At 35.8% G+C, this 21,704-nt stretch overlaps 1 protein-coding gene across 1 annotated transcript in view; it reads left to right on the forward strand.

Moving 5' to 3' along the window:
* GRM7 (glutamate metabotropic receptor 7) overlaps nt 1-21,704 on the forward strand; it is a 989,789-nt gene that overhangs the window by 899,915 nt on the left and 68,170 nt on the right. The window contains exon 9 of the mRNA XM_027863985.1: nt 12,335-12,581. Within this exon, the coding sequence (XP_027719786.1) occupies nt 12,335-12,581 (247 nt within the window). The remainder of the gene's footprint in view (nt 1-12,334; nt 12,582-21,704) is intronic.

Consider the following 21,704-nt stretch of genomic DNA (forward strand, 5'->3'; position numbering starts at 1 on the left):
TGTGTGTGTGTGTGTGTGTGTGTGTGTGTGTGTGTGTGTGTGTGTGTTCTTTTTACCAGAACCTCTGATTTCAAGAATTTAGGACATAAATTTACCATTGGGTCATAGACAGTGACCAGATAATTTTAGTATCTTTTTCATTGTGGAGTAGAATATGAACATATCCTCCTCCTAAGGATGAAATTGGTTCCATTAAAAGATAATATTTGGTGAAACAATGTTACCAGTATTTGGGGACTGTGGAAAGAGCCCAGAGTCTGGAGTTAAATTTAGGTTGAAATTCTGGTTCTAGGACTTAGTGACTCTGTGATTTTGGGCAAATCAATTAACAAACACACTAAACATCTACTATGTGCCCTTAAGGCAGTATGCCAGGCACTGGGGATACAAATACAAAAACAAAACAGGATTCAAGGATTTTATTTTCTCCTAGTGGAATAGAGTTGCACAGATAAGTGCACATGAGACCTAGCTTTCCTGGCCTCAGTTTCCACATCTATAAAATGAAGGACTAGATGATCTCAGTGTCCCATCCAGCTCTAAATCTCTAACCATAGGAAAGGCAATGGGGAGAGGGAATCTATTTCCCCCCTCAATTCACCTTGATTCCCAAATAAGCAGAGTAGGATCACGACCCTATTGAGAATTTAGCAGACAAGATCCTATGACTACGTGATCATAAGTTTAGAGCTGGGTGCTGGAAGTGACCTCAGAGGCCCTAGGCTCTCATAAGAGAAATACAAATTAATTTTAAGATGGATCAGAAAACAACTAGGAAGAATGAGAAGAGAGCTGTTCTTTGAAGAAACAGAGGGATGCTACGAGATAGAAGGGTGGATGTAATGCATTCCAGATAAGGGGAGTCATCTGTACAAAAGTATGGAGGCAAGTGAGAGAATTTCTTGTATGGATAAAGGATAACAGCTATTGGGCCAGATTGACTAAAATGAGTAAGAGAATTAAGATTGAAATGTCAGATGGGAGCTAAATTTTGAATGACTTTACATGTCAAATTTAGGATTTCATGTTTTATTCTATGTGTGTGTGTGGAGGCTTTGAAGTTTTTGACTACAGGAGTGAAATGGTCAGACCTGTGTTTTATAAAAATCAACTAGGCAGCTATATTGAGGACCGTTGGAGAAGGGGGAGTCTGGAAGCAAAGAGGACAATTAGGAGGCTATTAAAGCGGTCTACTTGAGAGGTGATAAGGATCTGGACTTGAGTGGGGACTGTGTTAGTAGTAAGAACAGGACTTATTTGAGCAAGATTGTGGAGATAGAATTGACAGTCCTTGGCTACTGGGTATGGGACAATGAGGGAGAGGGAAGAAACAAGGAAAATTCTAGACTTTGAACCTTGGTGACTGGAAGAATGGCGGTATCCTTAATGAAACAGGAAAACGTGAAGGATGCAAAGGTTTTGGGTTTGTTGAACATAAAATTTTGTGAGTCACCTGCATAAAGATAATAGCTGAATTCTTGGGAACTGAGAGAGTAGAAGTGAAAGTCAGAAAAAAAAAAGCAAATGAAGGTACCACTTAAAACAAGTATTTTTGTTGCTTCTGATATTTGGCATGTTATCTTTTCATCTACCACAAATTAAATTTTTTTGACATATACATATACTTCATGCTAAAGTAGAATGAGAGGGAGAGAGATATTAATGGAAGACCCAGGAAAGAGTCTTGAAGGATGCCCACAATAGTGGGAAAGACAATGATAATGATACTTCTTAACCTCTCTGGGTCTTAGTTTCTTCATCTGTAAATTGATTAAATTAATCTAAATAACTTCTAAATGCTCTTCCATATCTAAATGTGTGATCAGTGATCACAAATTCACCAAAATCAAGCCAGATGAAATGGAAAAAAGCAAAATGATCTTCAGTGACACCAAATTGGCGATGCCAGAGAGTTTCTTAGGAACAGTTTCATAAACAGGCTTTTGGACACATGATGCCACAGCTGGGTTTCACAACTTTATTGTGGGGTTTAGTTACAAAGATTGAGTAAAAATCTAAATGATGTTGAGCAGGTCCAGTTTATGTAGCCATGATTACAACCCAGTCCAATTTTCTCGTACAATTATCTGTTTCCAAAGAATAAGACTAACTACTGCCTCTGTTTGCTGTCCCTGGATACAGGCCTATCAGTTAGGCAGTCAACAAATATTTATTAAACAGTCTCTATGTACTAAGTACCTGCTAAGTGCCGGGGACACACACAGAAAAAGTAAATGACAGTCCTTGCTCTCAGAGTCATAATATTATGGGGGAAACAACTGTGTACAAACAAGATATATACAGGAAATAATCAACAGAGGGCAGACACTAGAATTAAGGCGGATCGAGAGAGGCCTCCAATAGGAGATCAGATTTAATCTGGAATTTGAAGAATTTGAGGAAAACCAGAGAATCCAAGAGGCAGAGATGAGGAATTTGAGGAAAACCAGAGAATCCAGGAGGCAGAGATGAGGAAAGAGAGCACTGTAAGTATAGGGGACAGGCAGGGAAAATGCTTGACCTTGGAAGACAGAGAGTCCTTGTTTGTTGAATAGCAAAGAGGCCAGCCTTGTTGGATCCCAGAGTATGTGGGAGTGTGTGCAAGGCATAAGAAGAGTGAAAAGGGAGGTGGGGGTGGGGAGGAGAAGGGCAGGTTAAAGGTCATGAAGGGCTTTAAATGCCAAAACAGAAGATTTTCTATTGGATCATGTAAGTCATAGGGAGGCCCTGGCATTAATTGGGTAGAGGGGTGATGTGGTGAGGCCTGCACTTTAGGAAGATGATTGTGACAAACAAGAAGAGAATGGACAGCAGTGAGGAGAGACTTGTGGGAGGGAGAGCAACCAGCAGGCTACTGAGATACTGTAGGCTTGAAGTGATGCTGGCCAGTGCCAAGGGAGAAAAGGGGGCACATGTGACAGATATTATGAAGGTAAAATTGATAGACTTCATTATAAGTTCATCCTACAGTAGCTTGGGAAATAGGGGAAGTTTCTCAGTCCCTGCTGCCTTCTCATGCCACGTACCACATCCCTTGCCATTGGAATAGTCCTATGGTACTGAAAGTATTGTAACAGTGCTCTCAGGATACCTGTGTTTCTTCTAGGAAGGGAGAAAAGTAGCAGATAAACCTTTTCATACTGAGTTAGTTCAACAGTAACTTAATGCACGATGGAGTATCTGCAGCATTCACTTAGAGTCATCATTGTTGAACCCATAAAGTTGAGATTGGATGTTGTGGTTACTTCTGCTGTCATTGTTGGGGAATCAAGGCTGCTCCAGGACCCTTCAAATCCCAGCTTGTTGGTCTCTATGTAAGCATAGAGGAGACCTGCCACCAACACCCTTAGAGAATAATTGCAGTCTTTTTATGGGTAGTTAAAAGGGGAGTTGATTACTTACCAAGGTCAAAGCTATACAATATTAACATAAGAAGAAAGCTGAAAAGACTTCCAGTACTTGAATTTGAGGAGGCTAGTCAGTTTGATAGGTCTGACATACCACTAGCTTCTAGTTGGGGAGACCTGAACTCTAATCCTTCCTTAGACATGATTTGCTCTGTGACCCTGGGACAGTCCCCTAACCTCTCTAAGCCTCCATTTTCTTACTTATAAAAAGGACGTTAATAACCTAATGACCCAGGGCTCTTGCTGGGATCAAGTGGGTTAACATATGTAAAAAATATTGTAAACCCTAAGATGCTATTTAAGTATCAGTTATTATATATATGCTATATGTGTGTGTGTGTGTGTGTGTGTGTGTGTATGTATACATATCAACTACATAACATTTTTCATTGATTTAATAATGATCTTCAATAACTTGGGTCACACATTATCTTTACTTTTCCTTTGCCTGCCATGTTTGGGGCTGAAACAATGAGAAAGAATGACACTTTCCTGTTCTATCCTTGTTCTAGGGTAGCCAGCGTATGTCATCTGGTGGGTGGGAGGTAAGCGTGGGAAGGACTGATATTCCTCCCTGAAGAGCCTCTTTTGATTGATTAATTAATTGGGTCTTCTCCGCCCCCCCCCCCGCCCCATAACCCCACCTCCTGCAATTGAATTTATCATACAAAAATGATTCAAGAACATTTTCATTCTGCTTGCCCTGGGCTCCAAAAGTGCTAGGTACAGCCTTGGCTGCACCATAAGAATGCACATTGTGATGAATTCTCTGACTCTGGAAAATGTGCATGTCCCAGTCCCACAACAGGCCATGTGTTGTTGGTATGAGGACCAGCCTAGTTAAGTTTAAAGGCTTATTACCAGAAGGCTGATTGACAGTTGATTCATTTTTGGCCCCAGCAACTTATGAAAACCAAATACTAAGGTTTAGAAGGGTTGATTTCTGTGCCCACAGGGAGTACTCACAACAATGAAATCATAAAGAAATAAAGTGGAGGAAGTTCGAACATAACTTCCCAAGGTTTATTAAGCTTTTTTGCTACTTACTACCTCTGTGACCTTGGGCTAGACACAACTCCTCTGAGCCATGGTTCATCTATAAACTGAGGAAGGGCTGTACTAGGTTAGATCTAAGGTCTCTTTCTAAGGTTTCTATGATCCTTGGAGTTGACTCCAGTATTGTGATTGTTAAGTTCATGAATTTGGCAAATGGATTCCTTAAAAATAAAATAATGCTTTGAAATCTTGGATATCAGGCTTTAATATTTAGAATTCTTGAAATGGCATTTAGGAAGGAAGCTATGCAGCCTTTTTTTTACATTGCTATATATTGCTATATTCCATGGACTGGTCCCCAATAGCCAGAGAAGGTGATTTGTGCACATTAGAAATCCAAATGGTGGATTTTAAGTCAAAAAAGTGAATATTTAGAAGATGTTTTCCCACTTCAATTCATTCCGCATTCATTAAGTGTTTTAGTATTCAAAGCAGATAACAAGAGGGATACAAAGTTTAGATAAGAAATTTTCCTTACTCCCATACTTTATAGTACTTTATAATTCACTGTGGACACACAAGCAAATAACCATAATACAAATTAAGCATGTAAGTATTCAATTTGCTTTAAAAATTTTTCATTAATTTAATAATCAACAAACAGGAAAACACGAGATTTCATGTGAAACTATGAACTATTTGTTTGTTTTTCATCTACTATGTTTAAGCAATCCACATTTATTCTCTCACACATTTTTTAAGTATCTCCTCTATGCATTGGGCTTATGGGGGCTGCAAAGATTTTTTTTAAAAGGATTAGAGTCCCTTTCCTTCAGGAGCTAGCAATTTAAGAGAGGGATTGAAAAAATTGTATATGGAAGAGGCAGAAGCTAGAAAATAGAACTAGGAGCTGTGGGTGAAAGATTCAAAAAGGTCACTCTAAGCCTGATATCAGAAAGGACTTCTTCCTAATTAGAGACATCCAAATGCTGAACTGGCTGCTTCAAGACATGCTGGATTCCATTTTCATTAGAAACAATCAGACAAAGGCAGAATTACCAGCTGTTAAGTGAATTCACGTGGATTCTTTTTCAGGTATAGGTTGGACCATGTAATCTTTGAGGTCATTTTCAAAGAGGAAAATCCATGGGAAAATGTCCAAATGGCATGAAGTATATACAATATGAAAAGAGTGAAGGAGAGATATAGAGTAATCTGGAAAAAATAAAAGGGAGTGATGACTTCATCTGAGGACCCTCAAGGAAAGGTTCATATACTACCTGATCTGGGCCTTGAAGAAAGTTAAGGATTCTACTAGGCAGAGATTGGAAGAGAGTGCATTCTGGACTGGGGCCATGGCCTATGGGAACACTCAGAGATGAGGAAGTACAGGAAAAGAAGAGGGATCATATGTAAACACAAAGACTTTGAGCTGAAAGGGACTTTTCAGCCCATCTACCCTCCCTCATTTTACAGATAAGGAAAGTGAGACCCTCAGAGATCACAGGGTTGTTGTGGGGATCAAACCTGATAACATATGTAAAGCACTAGCCAAAGCTTATTGTTGTATAAAAACACATCACAGGTATTAAGTGGCTGATGTGTCTAGCTAGACTTGGCTCAGGCAGAGGGTCTGTAAAGGAGAATAATATGAGATAAGCCAAGGCTGATTGAGTGGTACCACACTGAATGTGAAGGGGGAGTAGTATGAACTAAGTCTGGAAAAATAATTTGGTGTTCTGGTATGGAGTGCCCCAAATGCATTTGTATTTTAATTCTTTAGTCAAAATGGAATCCGTATGAGGTTTTGGTCATCTCTGGGATCCAACCTATATTTAAGAAGTATTAATTAATTAGCTAAATGCTAGTGAGGCACAGACATTATGTCAGGGCCCAGACAGGGAGATTACTGCTCGGGCAAAAGAAGGAAGTCAACTAAGAGTACTCTACATAGAATGTCAACTGTCAACTCCCTGATAACAAAGTCTATTTCATTTTTTATTGTTGGTTTCCTAATTAATCAATCAACAACCCACCTTTCCAGGTTTATTATACCTAACTCTATCCATACTATACAGTCTAGCCAAACTGACCTCGCTGTCCCTTCTGCGTGGTATTCCATCTCCATTCTCCACAGGCTGCCCCTCATTCCTGGAACACACCCCTCCCTCCTCATCCTCACCTCTCAAAATCGTGAGTTTCCTTTAAGGTTTAGCACAAGTGCCGCTTTCTTTATGAGGCTTTTGGGGATCCTCTCGGTTGCTGGTTCCTCCCCCACAAATTGCCTTGAATTTATTTTGTATATATTTAATATGCGTTCTTACACGTGTATTTCTAATTTCTCCTAATAAGCTCCTTGACCATAGGGATTAATTCCCATGTGACTGTATCCTCAGTGTCTAGCATAGTCCCTTTGGCACAAAGTTGGTGCTTAGTAAATGTTCATTGATTAATCTAACATTGATTGGAAACTTTGGAGCAGTGGAATAGAAGCATCAAATCTCTGGAAGGAAGATCAGCTTGGCAACAATGTGATAAGTGACTTGTAGAGGGTAAGAAGGGGAAAGGGCAGGGAGCCTGAGGCTAGGAAATACTAATAGCAGGCTACCCCTGGAATTCAGGCCAGAGGTAGTAGTAAGATGAGTAGAGTGGATGAAGTGGATGTGAAATGTATTATCAAGGTACTATCAACAAGGTTTTGTTTTGTTTTGTTTTTATAAAGCCCAAAATATCACTTCAAAGAGATGATGAATTAAAACTCATGACAATTAATCATTAAGGAAGACCTACCTAATTGCCACCAAAGGCAACTCAGTGCTTTGCAAGTCTGAAATATAAAATGATGCTCACATCCCTAGAAAGTAGACAAGAATTATTAACTTCATTTTACAGTTGAGGAGGAGACACACAATGGTTAAGGGATTGTATGCAGACTACCAAACAAGTGAGTGTCAAAAATAAGTTGGAACTTCATACAGCTATTTTCTTTTAGTGCACAATACAAAGAAATGAAAATACCCAGCACTTCTGTTCCTATATTTATCATAGCTATATGAAGCAACTGGACCTGGAATAAGGAAGACCTGAATTCAAATCCAGTTTCAGTCCCTTACTAGCTATATGACCTTTAACAAGTCACTTAACCTCTCTTTGCCTCATTTTCCTCAACTGTAAAATGGGGATAATTATAATACCTCTCATGGTTGTTGTTACGATATTTGTAAAGTGCTAGTTGTTGTTGTTACTACCACCACCACCACCACCACTACTACTACTACTACTACTACTACTACTACTACTACTACCACTACTATTACTACTATGGATTTGCACAAGAAGCTTTTTGGAATCAGGGGAATGATGTCACTGTCTCATTCTGATTGTACTCATGGAGGATTCATTGAGGTCTTTTGCCTTTAGGAACAAGCTTGATTTCTTATGACACACTTACCCAACTGAAAAAAAAAAAGTAAAATGCAGTAGTTGAGGCCATAGAATTGTACATGGGTTTTTGGAAACTTCTAAATATTAAATTTTTGAATACTAAGTATTATAGTATCTTCTAGAATTTATTATGTTTTATTTTGAATGCTCTGTTACTATGTAAATTGAAGGGGAAAAGGAAGGGATAAAATAAAGCTACCACATATAAAACCACATAAGGTTTGTCCCCCTCCCTCCCATAATTCTAGCAAAAATAGACATTATCAGAAGATTTCATGGATCTAATTCATTGCAACTTAATGAAAATTGAATGGTAAATAACAGGAACTAACAGTTGTCATACTGTAATGAGGTATGAGGTAAGGCCTATAGAACTGGCCTCCAAGCCATGAAGGCCAAAGGTTAAGTCCTGCACCTCACCCATATTGACTGTGTGACCCTAGTCAAGTTAGTTAACTCTCAGTGTCCCAGACAACTATGACTATGAGTTGCAAATCACCTACATTTGTAGAGGAAGTATCATCACCCAGATTTCCATTTATTGATGAAATTAAAAGATCTCATCTAAAAAAAAGTAAATGATAAAAAATTGTCCTTATTGTGGTCAAATAAAATTAATCTCTCTGATTTCTCACTTACCTTCAAACAGACTTTCCTGTTATCTATATCTATATATGCATACATCTATATCTATATATATATACATACATGTATATGTATGTATATATACAATATATATGTATGGATTACATAATTTAGTTTTTACATTACAAATACAGATTGCTCCTACTCTGAAGAGTTTTTTTTTTCTTTGTGAAAAGTAAAAATAATTAAGCAAAACTAAAAATATGGAGAATTGATCCAAAAGTATATATAGCATTCCACATCTGTAAAAGGCATTCTCTATTTTTAATTGTTTTTTTCTTTAATTAACAGAATTTCTCTCCCTCTCACCACCCTACCATGCAAAAAAAAGAGAAGAGAGAGAAAGGAAAAAAAAGAAAAAGAAAAATGAATTGTAACATATATGCATAGTAAAACAAAACAGATTCCCTCATTGGCTATATACAAAAATATTTATGTTTCCTTTTGCACTCTAAATGTATCTGTCAAGAGGTGGATAGTATATTTCTTCATTATGGAATTATGGATGGTCATTGTATTATTTATAATTCTTATAACTTTCAAAATTGTTTTTTCAACATTGTTTATATGTATGTATATACATATATGTATATAGATAGATATAGATATTGACATATAGTTTTTTTTGTTCTACTCATTTCTTTCTTCATCAGTTTATAAAAGTCCTCTAAATTATTCATTTTATAATATTGATATTAAGATATAAATTATTCTTCTGGATATGTTCACTTCATACTGTTTCAGTTAATACAATTCTTTCCATGTCTCTTTGAAATCATCTTTCCTCATTTCTTATAGCATAATAACTTTCCATGACATTACTTATTCACCAATTCTTCAATTGAAGGGCATCTCTTCAATTTTCAGGGGTTCTTTTTGCCACTGCAAAAGGAGGTGCTATAAATATTTTTGTATATATTGGCCTCTTTTCTTCTTTTTGATCTCTTAAGGGTATGGACCTCATAATGATATAACTGTGTCAAAGGGCATGCAATGTTTAGTAACTTTTTGTATATCATTCCAATTTTTTTCTCCCAGAATGTTTGTCCCTATTCACAGATTCACCAAAAGTGTGTCAATGTGCTTGTTTCTCCAAAGCCCCTCTAACATTTATGATTTTTTTTCTAATCATCTTTGACAATCTGATGTGTGTGAGGAGGAATCTGAGAATGAATTTAATATACATTTTTTGAATTAGTAGTTATTTAGAGCATTTTTCCTATGGTTATAGATAACTTGAGTTTCTTCTCTGGAGAATTGCCTATTCATATCCTTACACCATTTATCCCCTGGGAATGGCACTTATTCTTATAAATTTGAGTCAGACCTTTATATATCTATATGGAAATGAAATCTTGGAAATAAGACCTCTATCAAAGAAACTTTGCTGCAAAGTTGTTTTTCCCCCAATGAATTATTTCTCTTTTGATCTTACCTTTATGGGATATGTTTGTGCAAAACTCTTTTATGTAATCAAAATCATCTACTTTCCATTCGGTAATCTTCTCTATCCCATGTTTGACCATGAACTTTTTTTCCACACACAGATATAATAGATGATTTTTCCATTTTGTTTTTCTAATTGGCTTATAATATGACCTTTTATTTCTACATTTCGCATCCATTTTTTAACTTTTCTTAATTCTTAACGTGTGGGATATTGATGTAAATCTGATTTCTTACATATGGTTCTCTGATTTTTCTAGTAGTTTTTATCAGTTGATCACAATGCAATAAAATTAGGCTACTGAAAAAAGTATTAAAAAATGGGAGACTAAAAAATTTTATCTTAAAGAATTGATGGGTCAAAGAATAAATCATAAAATGATAAATAATTTCATTAAAGATAAAGACAATGAGATAACATACCAACATTTTTGGGATGCAGCCAAATAGTGCTTAAGAGAAAATGTGTATCTCTAAATATTTTTGTTAACAAAAAGATAAAGAACAGATCAATGAATTAGGAATAGAAAAAAATACTAGAAACCCATCAAAATTTAAAAACCCAATTAAACACCAAAATAGAAATTCTGAAAATCAAAGAAAGATAAAATTTTAAAAATATTAAGTTAATAAATAAGTTTTTTTAAGTAGATAAGTCATTAACTAATTTAATTGGAAGAAGAAAAAGTAAAACCAAATAAACAGTATCAAAAATGAAAAAGAATTCAAAATAAATGAAGAAATAAAGGATATGATTAGAAACTACTTGACCAACTGTATAACAATAAAAGCAACAACTTAAGCGTTAAATGAATGAATATTTACAAAATATTCAGATTAACAAAGCAATAAATCGAGAATTTAATCAACCAATTTCAGAAGAAGAAATTAAACAGGTCATAAATTAATTTCCAAAGAAAATAAATCCTGAAACAAATGGAATCAAAAGTGAATTCTGCCAAACATTCAAAGAATAATTAATTCAAATATGAAGAGAGCCTACCAAGTTTCTTCTGTGACACAGATATGATATACAAACCAGAGAGAGTTAAAACAGAAAAAGAAAACTATAGGCCAATGTCCCTAATAAACTTTGACATAGAAATTTTACATAAAATATTAGCAAAGAGGCTAAAACAACTTATCAAAAAAATTATGACTTATGACAAGGTTGGATTTGTATCAGGGATGCAAGATTAATTTAATATTAGAAAATTATAAAATCCATTAAACATATTAATAACAAATTAAACTACATTATATGCTCATATCAGTAGATATACAAAAAACTTTAGAAAAAGTATGATGTTCCTTTCTGCTAAACCCCTCCCAAAATAAGGATAAATAGATCTTTCCTTAAAGCATTTATAAATAGGATATTTCTAAAGCCAAGAGCTACTGTTATATGTAATGAAGATAGACAAGAATCTTTTCCAGTAAAATCAGAGGCCAAACAAGGACTTTACTGTCATCTCTTCTATTTGACACAGTACTTGGAATGCTATACCAGTTAAATAAGAAAAATAAATTGAGGAAATAAACATAAATAAAGAGGAAGTAAAATATCATTTTTTGCAGGTGACATGATAGTGTACTCAAAGAACCTAATCAGTCAACTAAAGAGTATTCAATCAATGAATAACTTCTGCAAACTTGCAGGGTTTAGAGTGAATGCACACAAACCATCTGAATTTCTAAATAATACCAATAAAACCCAACAAAAAGAGATAGAAAAAAATTCCTTTTAAAATTAATACCAACTGTGTAAAATACTTGGGAGTTTACCTACTAAGATATGTACAATATCTATATAAATGCAACTACAAGCTACTATATTTAGAAATAAAGACAGACCTAAGTAATTGGAGAAAATATTAATTGCTAATGGGTAATACGATGACAATATTATGCATATTAATTTACTTATTCAACTACCAAAGATTGTTGAACTAAGAAAACTAATAATGAAATTCACATGGCAGCAAAAAAGGCCAAGACTCTAAAAAGAAGTGGGGATGAAAGTAGGTTTACATGCTAGATTTCAGACTATCCTACCACATCATGTTTCCCAAGACAGTTTGGGACTGATTAAAAGACAGAGACAGAGAGACCGATAGAAACAGAGACAGAGAGAAAGAAATAGAGAGAGACAGAGACACAGAGAGACACAGAGACAGAGATCAGCAGACCGTATTAGGTTCACAACACAGAGAAGTAAATAGAATCACTGTATAAGTTTTCTAGTATTAGATAAGCACAAAGACTTCAGTTATTTTGATAAGGACCCATTATTTGATGAAAATGGTTTAATAACTGTGGACAGTCATTCTTCAGAGCTAAGATGTATTCTGCAGCCATTTGATTTGTAATAGTGTCTCATGTGTTGTGTCTCCTAGCTCTACATACAAACTACCACACTTACTATATCCATGAACTTAAGTGCGTCAGTGGCGCTGGGGATGCTATACATGCCGAAAGTGTACATCATCATTTTCCATCCTGAGCTGAATGTCCAGAAAAGGAAACGCAGCTTCAAGGCGGTCGTCACAGCAGCCACAATGTCATCTCGGCTCTCACACAAACCTAGTGACAGGCCCAATGGAGAGGCAAAAACAGAGCTCTGTGAAAATGTAGACCCAAATAGTAAGTATCATGCATTTTCTTCTCTCCTTTCTTTTGCTCTCCCTTCACTAAATCTAGAAGAAATGTTTGTATTTGAATTTTTTTTGTTTTAAATTACATATAATTTGTCCCCTTAAAGTTCTATTTGCACTGTTGTTTTTTCTCAGAGGTTGGCAGCTGTTATCTTTCTGATGTTCATCCATTTTATTTGTAAATTTTTCTCACCTCCTTCACTTTTGCATGGAGGCAAGAAACTTTGAATTCTGTGTAATCTCCTTGTACATCTATCTTCATTAGCTCTACCACCACCTCCAGTTCCTTTGCAATAAGTGCATTTCTCTAAGTTGAGTACTCCAGATGTTACCAGAGAGCTAGATGGTGCAGTGGATAGAGTATAGGCCTTGGAATCAGGAAGACCTGAGTTCAATTGAGTCATTCACTTTTTATCTGCCTCAGTTTCATTTGTATATGAGGAATACTAATAGTAGCTACTTCCCTAAGTTGTTGTTGGGATAAAATGGGATAATATTTGTCAGGTCCTTTGCAAATCTTAAAATATACTGTTAATGATAATAATTATTATCATTATTTGTATCAATATTAACAGGACCAAATGACATAAACACATCCCTTGGTTCAATATAGATGATTCTTGGCTTCTTCCCATTAAAGAAGACATAATTTCTCAACCAAAGTGAAATGAAACTTTAGGCATCAGGTTGATATATTTGAAAATAGCAAAGCTTAGGTTACTTTTTTATCAAGCTGTTGAGGAAGGAGATTTTTTAAAATTATTATTCATTAGTCATATCCCCAAGTCACTACACAAAGTATGGACAGATGCTGGACCTTTTCTGCATCTAAGGGGACATGCCAAGGCATTACTGCCATTACCAAATGGAAAATGCTGCTCCACTTGTATTATATGGCTGTTTTCTACAATGATAGACCTTAAATTTCTGAAGAAGTAATCCCATAGCCAAGATGATACATAATAAATTTAGAGCATGTAGGTAAAGTATGGTCTTTTCTACTATTTTGGAAAAATGGATTGGATCCATAAAAATGGTTGGAACCATAGAAACAAACTTATATCCTTGAATATGGATGGATTTATTTGTGAATGAAATGTACTAGGTCCTGATCCACAGTGTTCCTCATCTTCCTGATCATCACCACTTTGTTAAATCAGAAAGCAAATTTTATCAAAGAACAAATGTACTTTGTTTCCTTGTTCTATACAAGTATTTGTAATCAGTATCATAAAGCATAATTTATATTCTTTGTAGTACTTATACCATTTCTGTATTACAAGGTAGAGGAAGTTTACAAAGTACATTGAAACTCTCAGAACAAGAAGGTAGTGCCCTGTACATTGCTTTCTAGTATGTGAAGTATTTGTGTTGCAGCATGAATATTTTAGTGCTATCTCTAAAGATGCTCTGAGGTAAGCTGGCTCAATAAGCTTGAAATACTACAGGGTAATACTCTTTGCATTGAAAGTAAGACTAAGTTTGTTTAAAAACAGACAGTCTTATTGCTTTGTGGCCCTTATAAATGCTTGAAAGATATCCCTATTCATACTCATTCTCCTTCTTTAAAGTTGTTTCCTGGGAATGACATGGATTGAACAATTATTAAGTATTTATAAGGTTCAAAGAAAAAGGAATAAATACCAAAGACTGTAATCCTGGCTAGTCAACAACAATGTGCCTCAAAGGCAAGGAGGGCAAGAAACAAGAACAAAAGACAAACATGCACAAAAATGAAAGAAGAGAGGAAAGAAGAAGATAAATTAAATTGACATTTTGCCCATGGGATGCAGTAGCAAATGGCCAATGTTATGGGATAAATGTTGGGAGGGGAAGAGGGAAAGTAATGAGAAACAAGTAGAAATGGCTATCTTGCATGGTGCCTACCCCAAATAGTTGTTTAATTGAATGCTTCCCTTCTTTTGGTTGTGATGGTGTGTACATATTCAACCCTAGTGAAAGACATGTAGTCAGCTTACACAAAGAAGGTATCTGCTGCCATATTTATTGATGTTGATATCTATGTATCTTGTGACTTTTATACTAGGGAATGTCATGCTAAGTTGTATATAACCAAATTCCAACATTGAGAATAATTACAGCTTTAAAAAAAAAAAGAAAAAAAAATACCGTAAACGCAATTAACTCATTTATTTTGAGCTAAAAAGAGACTAAAAAAGAAACACACGTTCACAAGCCAAATTCCCCAATCAGTAGTCAATAAGCACTAAGTGTTGAATAAATGACAGACACCATGTGAAGTGTTAAAGATCCAAAGAAAAGCAAAAAATAAGCCCTGCTTTCAAGAAGCTTACATTCCAGTGGAATGTCAAGTTGTAACGTACGAGGATGAGCAGACTTTAAAAACATGTTGTAAAGAGCTCACTAGTTTTACAGGGTATTTCTATTGCTTTTAAACTTTAGGGAGAAATCCCCTTCTTTGTACAAGTCTTGTCTTTATGTTTTGGGCCTCTATTAGATTAGATTCATCAATGACTAGAGCTTGAAGTTCTTTCAAACTTTCAATGCAGAGGTTATTATCCCCTATTCTTCAGGGTTTTTAATTATTTATTTATTTGCTTTTTGCAAGTCAGCACTCATCTAATAGAATGTCAGTTCTTTTTCCATGCTATTATTTCTGGCGAAGATAAAGTTTTGAGTGATAGAAACTTCATTCACTCACTGTAAAATGTCTTATTACTTTCTATGTTGTATTTAAACAGAGGAGGAACCAGAGTTCATATGTTACTCTGGAAGGCTGCTCAGGTAGAGGCCTAGCTGACTAACCTCACATTTTTAAAAATGTTTGTGAAGTATACTGATCAAGATAATGATCCCACTTTTTTTGAATCTGCAGAATGCCTTTCCTTCAAGAAGACTATTGGACTAATTCTCTTATAAGGTTGTATTTATGTAACGTTAAAACAACATCATTTCAGGCCAAAAAAATTGTTTAAAAATGGCAGTCAAAGTGACTGTTTGGAATTGTGTAGCCCAAACAAAAAGTTGATGAATTCAATTTTCATTTCAGCTGTTTCTCTTCTGTGTAGACATTATTTAAAACTTATTGAAAATCAAACAAACAAACAGCTGCTACAAAGGATTCCATTGTATTTGGGATAAATTATATTAATCATAAATCCTGAAATTAGAGATGTGTCAAAGACCAGTAAGAGATTCATGTACCTCAAAACCTTGGGGTTGCTCATGGCCCAGACCACAAAAGCTGCCAAAGTGGAAAGATAAAAGTATAAAGTTCTTATCCTTTAAAATAATGTAATAGTAAGTTTTTATACATAATCAATTAATGCTAAAATATGGTCACATTTAATTCTAGTGTAACAAACTGGATTCTGTGTTGTCTAGGCATTTTCTGGATCCTTGTCCTTAATCCTGGTCTAGGCTTCCATCTTTCTGATGGGCTAAAATGAAATATTTAACACCACTGCATGGTCTTCAGTTGGGAGAGGAGGTGGGGAACAAATATAAACAATTTGTAGCATAAATGGCTAAGCAGTTAAACTCAAAGAAGATACCTCCTAGATACAGAAGAAAACAGGATGTAGGTATTGGGGGATGGGAAGTCATGTTGAATTAATGAAGATAATAAAGAATTCTATTTAGGACTTTTCCAGTCAGTTATGTGTTTGGTCAGAATTATCTAAATAATTGATACAATTGTCTACCTGTGGGTTGCTCTCCTTTGACCAGAAAGGTCAAAGAAATGATCGGAGGCTAAGTTGGATGGTAAATTGCCAGCTTAAACTATATAAAAAGAACTTTCCTTCAACATGAGTAAATAGAAATGTATTCTGTACCATTTGCTCTCTAAGAATATACCTAACTGAGAGCTAAATCCATGAACTGTTCTTCCAATAAATGGTGGAACAGAAATGTCTTCATGCCATTGTTGCTCTGAAACACTCAGTCTTAATGTATTTCAATCTTCAATGTTTTTTTTTTATTTTTAACAACTCAGGTTCATCATTAAAGTTTGCCATCTGGTATGTTCATGTTCTGCAATTGTATGTTCATAAAAAAATGGTTTATTAGTGGCTTAAGAAGAGCAGAATTCATTCCACCACAGGTCTATTTCTTCAACAAGTCATCCTCCTATCATGTTGTTTCTTCTGTTGGATTTCATGGTTACCTGAAAAGACAATCTTCATTACATCTTCAGTGACTAGAAAGTACCTGTTCTTGGACTTGTAACATGTCTGTGATTTCACTGGAAATTTGAAGAGTTGGAGTTGGCACAATTTATATATGAAACTTCCTTATTTTGCCACGCTGAATGGTTTGGGTAACTCAGCCACTAAAATGGATTTCCAGTTGGGTATAGCACATGAATGAGTCCCCCATTATTAGAAACTGAGACCTGCATGTCTGGAAACAGTTTGCAAGGTGACAGATCTTTTGGCTGGGGAGTTTCTTTCACAACACTTTTTTTTTCTTGGAAAAGCTGCAATTTTCAACAAGAGGGCTACAAGCTGAGCTCTTTTCTTTGTGTTGGGCATAGCATAGTACCGTCATGGTGAAAAGGTAAACTGGAAGCAAGATGTACTTGGCCCTTGGTTGATCACTGAAGTGGTAATTGTAAAAATGGGTGGGGAAGGTTGACTACGTGGAACCAGAATTCTGAAGGGATGAGGTGAGAGGGGTGAACAACTGTCTTTTTCATCTCACACTTGCCAATATAAGACTATACCATGTGATTTTACTGGGTATAGGGCCCTCTCGAGCATAGTCTGTCTCAGTTCATGTTTCAGCGTGTGGTTTTCTTGGAGTCGGTCCCAGCTGATCCATGAAATAAGCAAAATGTTCTTCCAGTCTTGTAGGCCACCTTCCATTTTCAATGCCCTAGACTCTCACAGAGGGACAATGCAGAAGAGGTATGGCATCTTCCCCATCTTTTTTTTTTTTTTTCCACAGAATATTTGGCTAGAGTGATGAGTTGCAAGAGGAATGTATTGCTCTGAAAGCCATGTGGCCTCAATGGTCCGTCTTAGAGGTGTATGCAGACCTAGTGAGTTGTCTCTTCCTGGCTTATAATGCTGGGAAGTGTATGAGCAGAATGTTAGCATAAAACTTGGGAGCAAGATGAAAACCGGGTGTATATTATTTTCTGTGGAAGGAATATGGAGGCATGCTGCAAATTGATTTGCATGGGGCAGGGGAAAATGAAATTTGGAAAAAAGATGCAAAGTTTAAGTACACTTTTTTCAAGTCTTTGTGCTCAGATAGTACAAACACTTCCTGCCAATGCAGCCACTAGTGCAATAGTAGCAGGAAATGATAGAAATATGGTGCTCAAAGAAAAAGCCAAATAGCAAAGCATTTTTTAAAATCTCTCAGTGCTAGATGGTTTTGTTTATACTTTAGTATGCACATTGTTGGAAAGTCCTATCAGGGTGTTGGTGGAAAGTGAAAGGGAAAGGAACAAGATGGGATCAGGGAATCAGGGAAGGCTGTGCTGACCTTGTGTTGTTGTCATTGTGTTTCTTCATTTGTTCCAATCTCAAACATCACCAACACGGTGTTACTCGTTTCATTCTCCTGGACAAATCAAACAAGATAGCCAGTAGGACAAGGTCATGGGGACAGGAGTAGCAGGAGAAAAGAGGAAGTCCTTACATGAATGTTAAATTCTTCCTGAGCTGGTTAAAAAGCTAGCTGGACTAAGGAAACCCTCCCTATGAAGGTAGTATTGTGCAGTGGAAAGAACACTAATGCTGGAGTCGGAGGGCCTGGATTCAAATCCTGCCTCTGAGGCCTACTATCTATTGATTTTGGTTATATCACTTAACCTCCCTGGGCTTCAATCAGTTCCCTCTTCTGTACAATATGGGGGGTTACATCAGATGACTTAATTTCCCTTCTGTGTCTAATTTTACTATACTACATTTCTAAACAAGTTGGCTATTATTCAGAAATAAACAATTAGTTCCACGTTCAGAGGTACCTGAATTTTAAGAAACTGGTTTTTCCATTTCTAATTCACAGCTCAATTATTACAGGTGGCTGATGCAGTCCACTGAAATAGTGGGAATCAGTTTTATGGTCTCTATCGCAGCCTTTTCTCCAACTCATAAAAAAAGTGCTTTGTACACAGATTTTTGACAGCCCAATATATTTACTTTCCCATAGACTCCATTCCACCAGTAAGAAAAAGCGTACAAAAATCTGTTACTTGGTACACTATTCCACCTACAGTATAGCTTTTGCCTGCTTTCCCAAAGGTAAGAAAAAAAAACCTAATTTTTATTTACTTTTATATTTTTGTTTGCTTTCTTTCTTTCTTTCAAGACTGTCTTGTAATCAACAGCTATGGTATTTTCACTACATATAAGACATGTTACCCTGGAAACTGCATATGGTTACTAATGAAAGTGTTTGTGGCTGGGCCTGGTATTGCCTGCTTTTAATTCTGGCTGCTGGGGAATCGTAGCCTGGGGGCTCTCTTGAGCTTGGGAGATCTGAGCTGCGGAGGACTGAGCTGATCGGGTGTCTACACTAAATCTTGGTATTGATGTGGTCAGTCCCAGGGGTGGGGTACCAGGTTGTCTGAGGAAGGTCAAACTGGATGAGATGGGAAACAGAGAAAGCCAAAACTCCCATTCTGGTCAGGAGGGGTGCTCAGCCTGTGAACTTCTAGCAAAGTCAAGAGAGGTAGATCCAGTCTTCATTAAAAAAAAAAAAAAAGTTTGTGATTGTGATTTCTGGTACCATGTTTCCAAAAGTTATCTTTGGTGGCCTTCTCTTTTTAAACTCTTCGTTAGCACCTGCTGTGGTCACCTGTGGACACACTTGGCCACTGTCTACCACCCCCCCCACCAAAGAATAAGGAGCCAAATGCTGCATTGTCCATTTCTGTAACTGAAGGAACCAAAAAATGGGCCTCTGGGAACTGTGTATACACGTGTTAAATGAGCCAAATATTTCTCACCATTTGTAGCTTTTTGTTCAAAATGTTCTTGTGTGACCTCAGTGTCAAAAAAATGCAATTCTTTGATGACAAAGGAATATACTTTGTAATTAAAAGTCAACCTAGAAAAAAAATCTGTAATTTTATTTATCTTTATAAGAGAAGTTCATAAGAATAAGTTAATAGTTTGGAATCCTAAGGCCTAAGTATTTCACTTGTTTCTTTGCAGCATAAGAAAGGCACAGTAATTTTCCTTAGTCTGTACATTGTTATGAGGATGATTTTTTTTTGCATTCTAACTTTCTGATAAAATTCATGGCTGAGGAAAACATAAAACCAACATTTAAGCTATTTTCAGGAAAGAAGGTGGGAAGATTGCTGTGATCTAAAATTGGTCTACAAGACGAGGTAAAGGAGGGCACCAGAGGAATGGTTAAATAAGCTTTCCAAGTAAACAAAAAAAATTGTTTTTTAAAGAACAACATGCAAATTGTGAATTTAATGTTTGAATAGACTGCCATGGAATATAGTAGTTAATCAATGATCTGTACATGATTTCTGTTTAATTATGGAAATCTCTCTACAGAAGACTTAGAAATATTTGTTTCCTGTTTCAAACACAGCAAAATTAGAAAGGAATCAAAATGTCTCCTGTGTCAACTGTAATCAGGACTTTCCAATCTGTGTGAAACTAAGAAAAATGGGGTGAAGGGAAAGAAAATATTTCAAAATCTTTTTTGAGATTACCAGGAAAGAATTCATTGAATTTTACTTTAACATCAATTATCACAATTGAAGAATAGACTGAAGATATCAAGAAGGACACTAGAGAAAATTTTAAAAAGAGAAAGAGTAGAGAAAGACATGTACAACCTTATTGGCCAAGGGACATTGTCTCCCATTCAGATTGTATAGAAGCCATCAATGGATGGTACCTACCTTAGTTCCCATCATTGTTTCCAATGGTATTCTAAATACAAATATATTTTCAACATGTTCATGTTTTTCATTTAGTGCTATATAGTAAGAGGATAATTCTGACAAGGAAGAATTGTTTCTTATTGAGATCACATGTATGCTACCTTTAATTTTCTGTTTTATTGCTCTCATACGTTATTTCCTTGTTTCGTATCATAATGCTCTGTCCCAGTTTTTAAATAGGGCATTTCTTTCACAACCTCCCCATCCCCACTGAGTAAGTCCAGAGAGATTTAAAATTTTTTGCAGAATGAGCACTTGTCAAAACACTGACGTTCATCACTTTAATCGTTCTCTTTCACAAGGCTGCTTGAAAATAAATGAGAAGGATTTTTTTCTTGGGTAAAAATGATAGATTTAATCTTAAGGCATTAAAAATTCTCTTTAGCTCTACTGCTAGTTGATGGTTTTTGGTTTTAAGGGTAAAAGACTAAAATATTTTATATCAATCATTAAGAAAGAAATTCTGGATTGTGCCATTTAGACAAACTAAACTCTGTTTCTGGCATCTCCTTTCATAAAAAGTTTCCTAAGATTATTTTATAGAACGTTGACACCTCCATTGTTAAGTTCAAAAATAGGTCCTTCAAAAATATTTACTTTTAATTGTTCTGCCATAGTGTGAAAGATCTGAAGATGATCCCAGTGACAGACTGTATTTCTGTTGCCCAAGACCAGATTTGCTGCATTTGGAGAAGTCCATTGCCCAGTGATAAGCCATAGAATGATGACTTATGAAAGACAAAAATGGTCGATTTAATTTGATTTGAATCAACCATGAAAAATTCCAGTTAGTTTACTACATGTTCTTGCCTCCATTGATTTTAAGGGCTAAAGTCATAAAACCTAGCTATGTAAGCAAAGAAGAGTTTTGATCTTCATGTGGAGAGAACATGAGACTAACAAAATCGTGAATCTTTGAATTAATTATCATACCATCTAAACATATGCATATGTCATTTTTAAAACATTATAAATGGGAATATAGCCTATTCTGGGTCATTTCTAGATTGTCAAAACTAATGACCATTTTTAATTAGTGCAGTTAATTAACCAATTAATCCCATTCCCATTTAGAATAAATTCAATCCAGTGAGTTCATTCCACAATATTAATCATGAGAGATATCTTGACATCATGGATGAAGAGCCATTCTCAGAGCCAGGAAAACCTGTATTCAAATCTTGCCTCTGCTACACACTGGCTTTA

This window comes from Vombatus ursinus, unplaced genomic scaffold, assembly GCF_900497805.2.
Source record: "Vombatus ursinus unplaced genomic scaffold, bare-nosed wombat genome assembly UNPS02014773.1, whole genome shotgun sequence".
NCBI lineage: Eukaryota > Metazoa > Chordata > Mammalia > Diprotodontia > Vombatidae > Vombatus > Vombatus ursinus.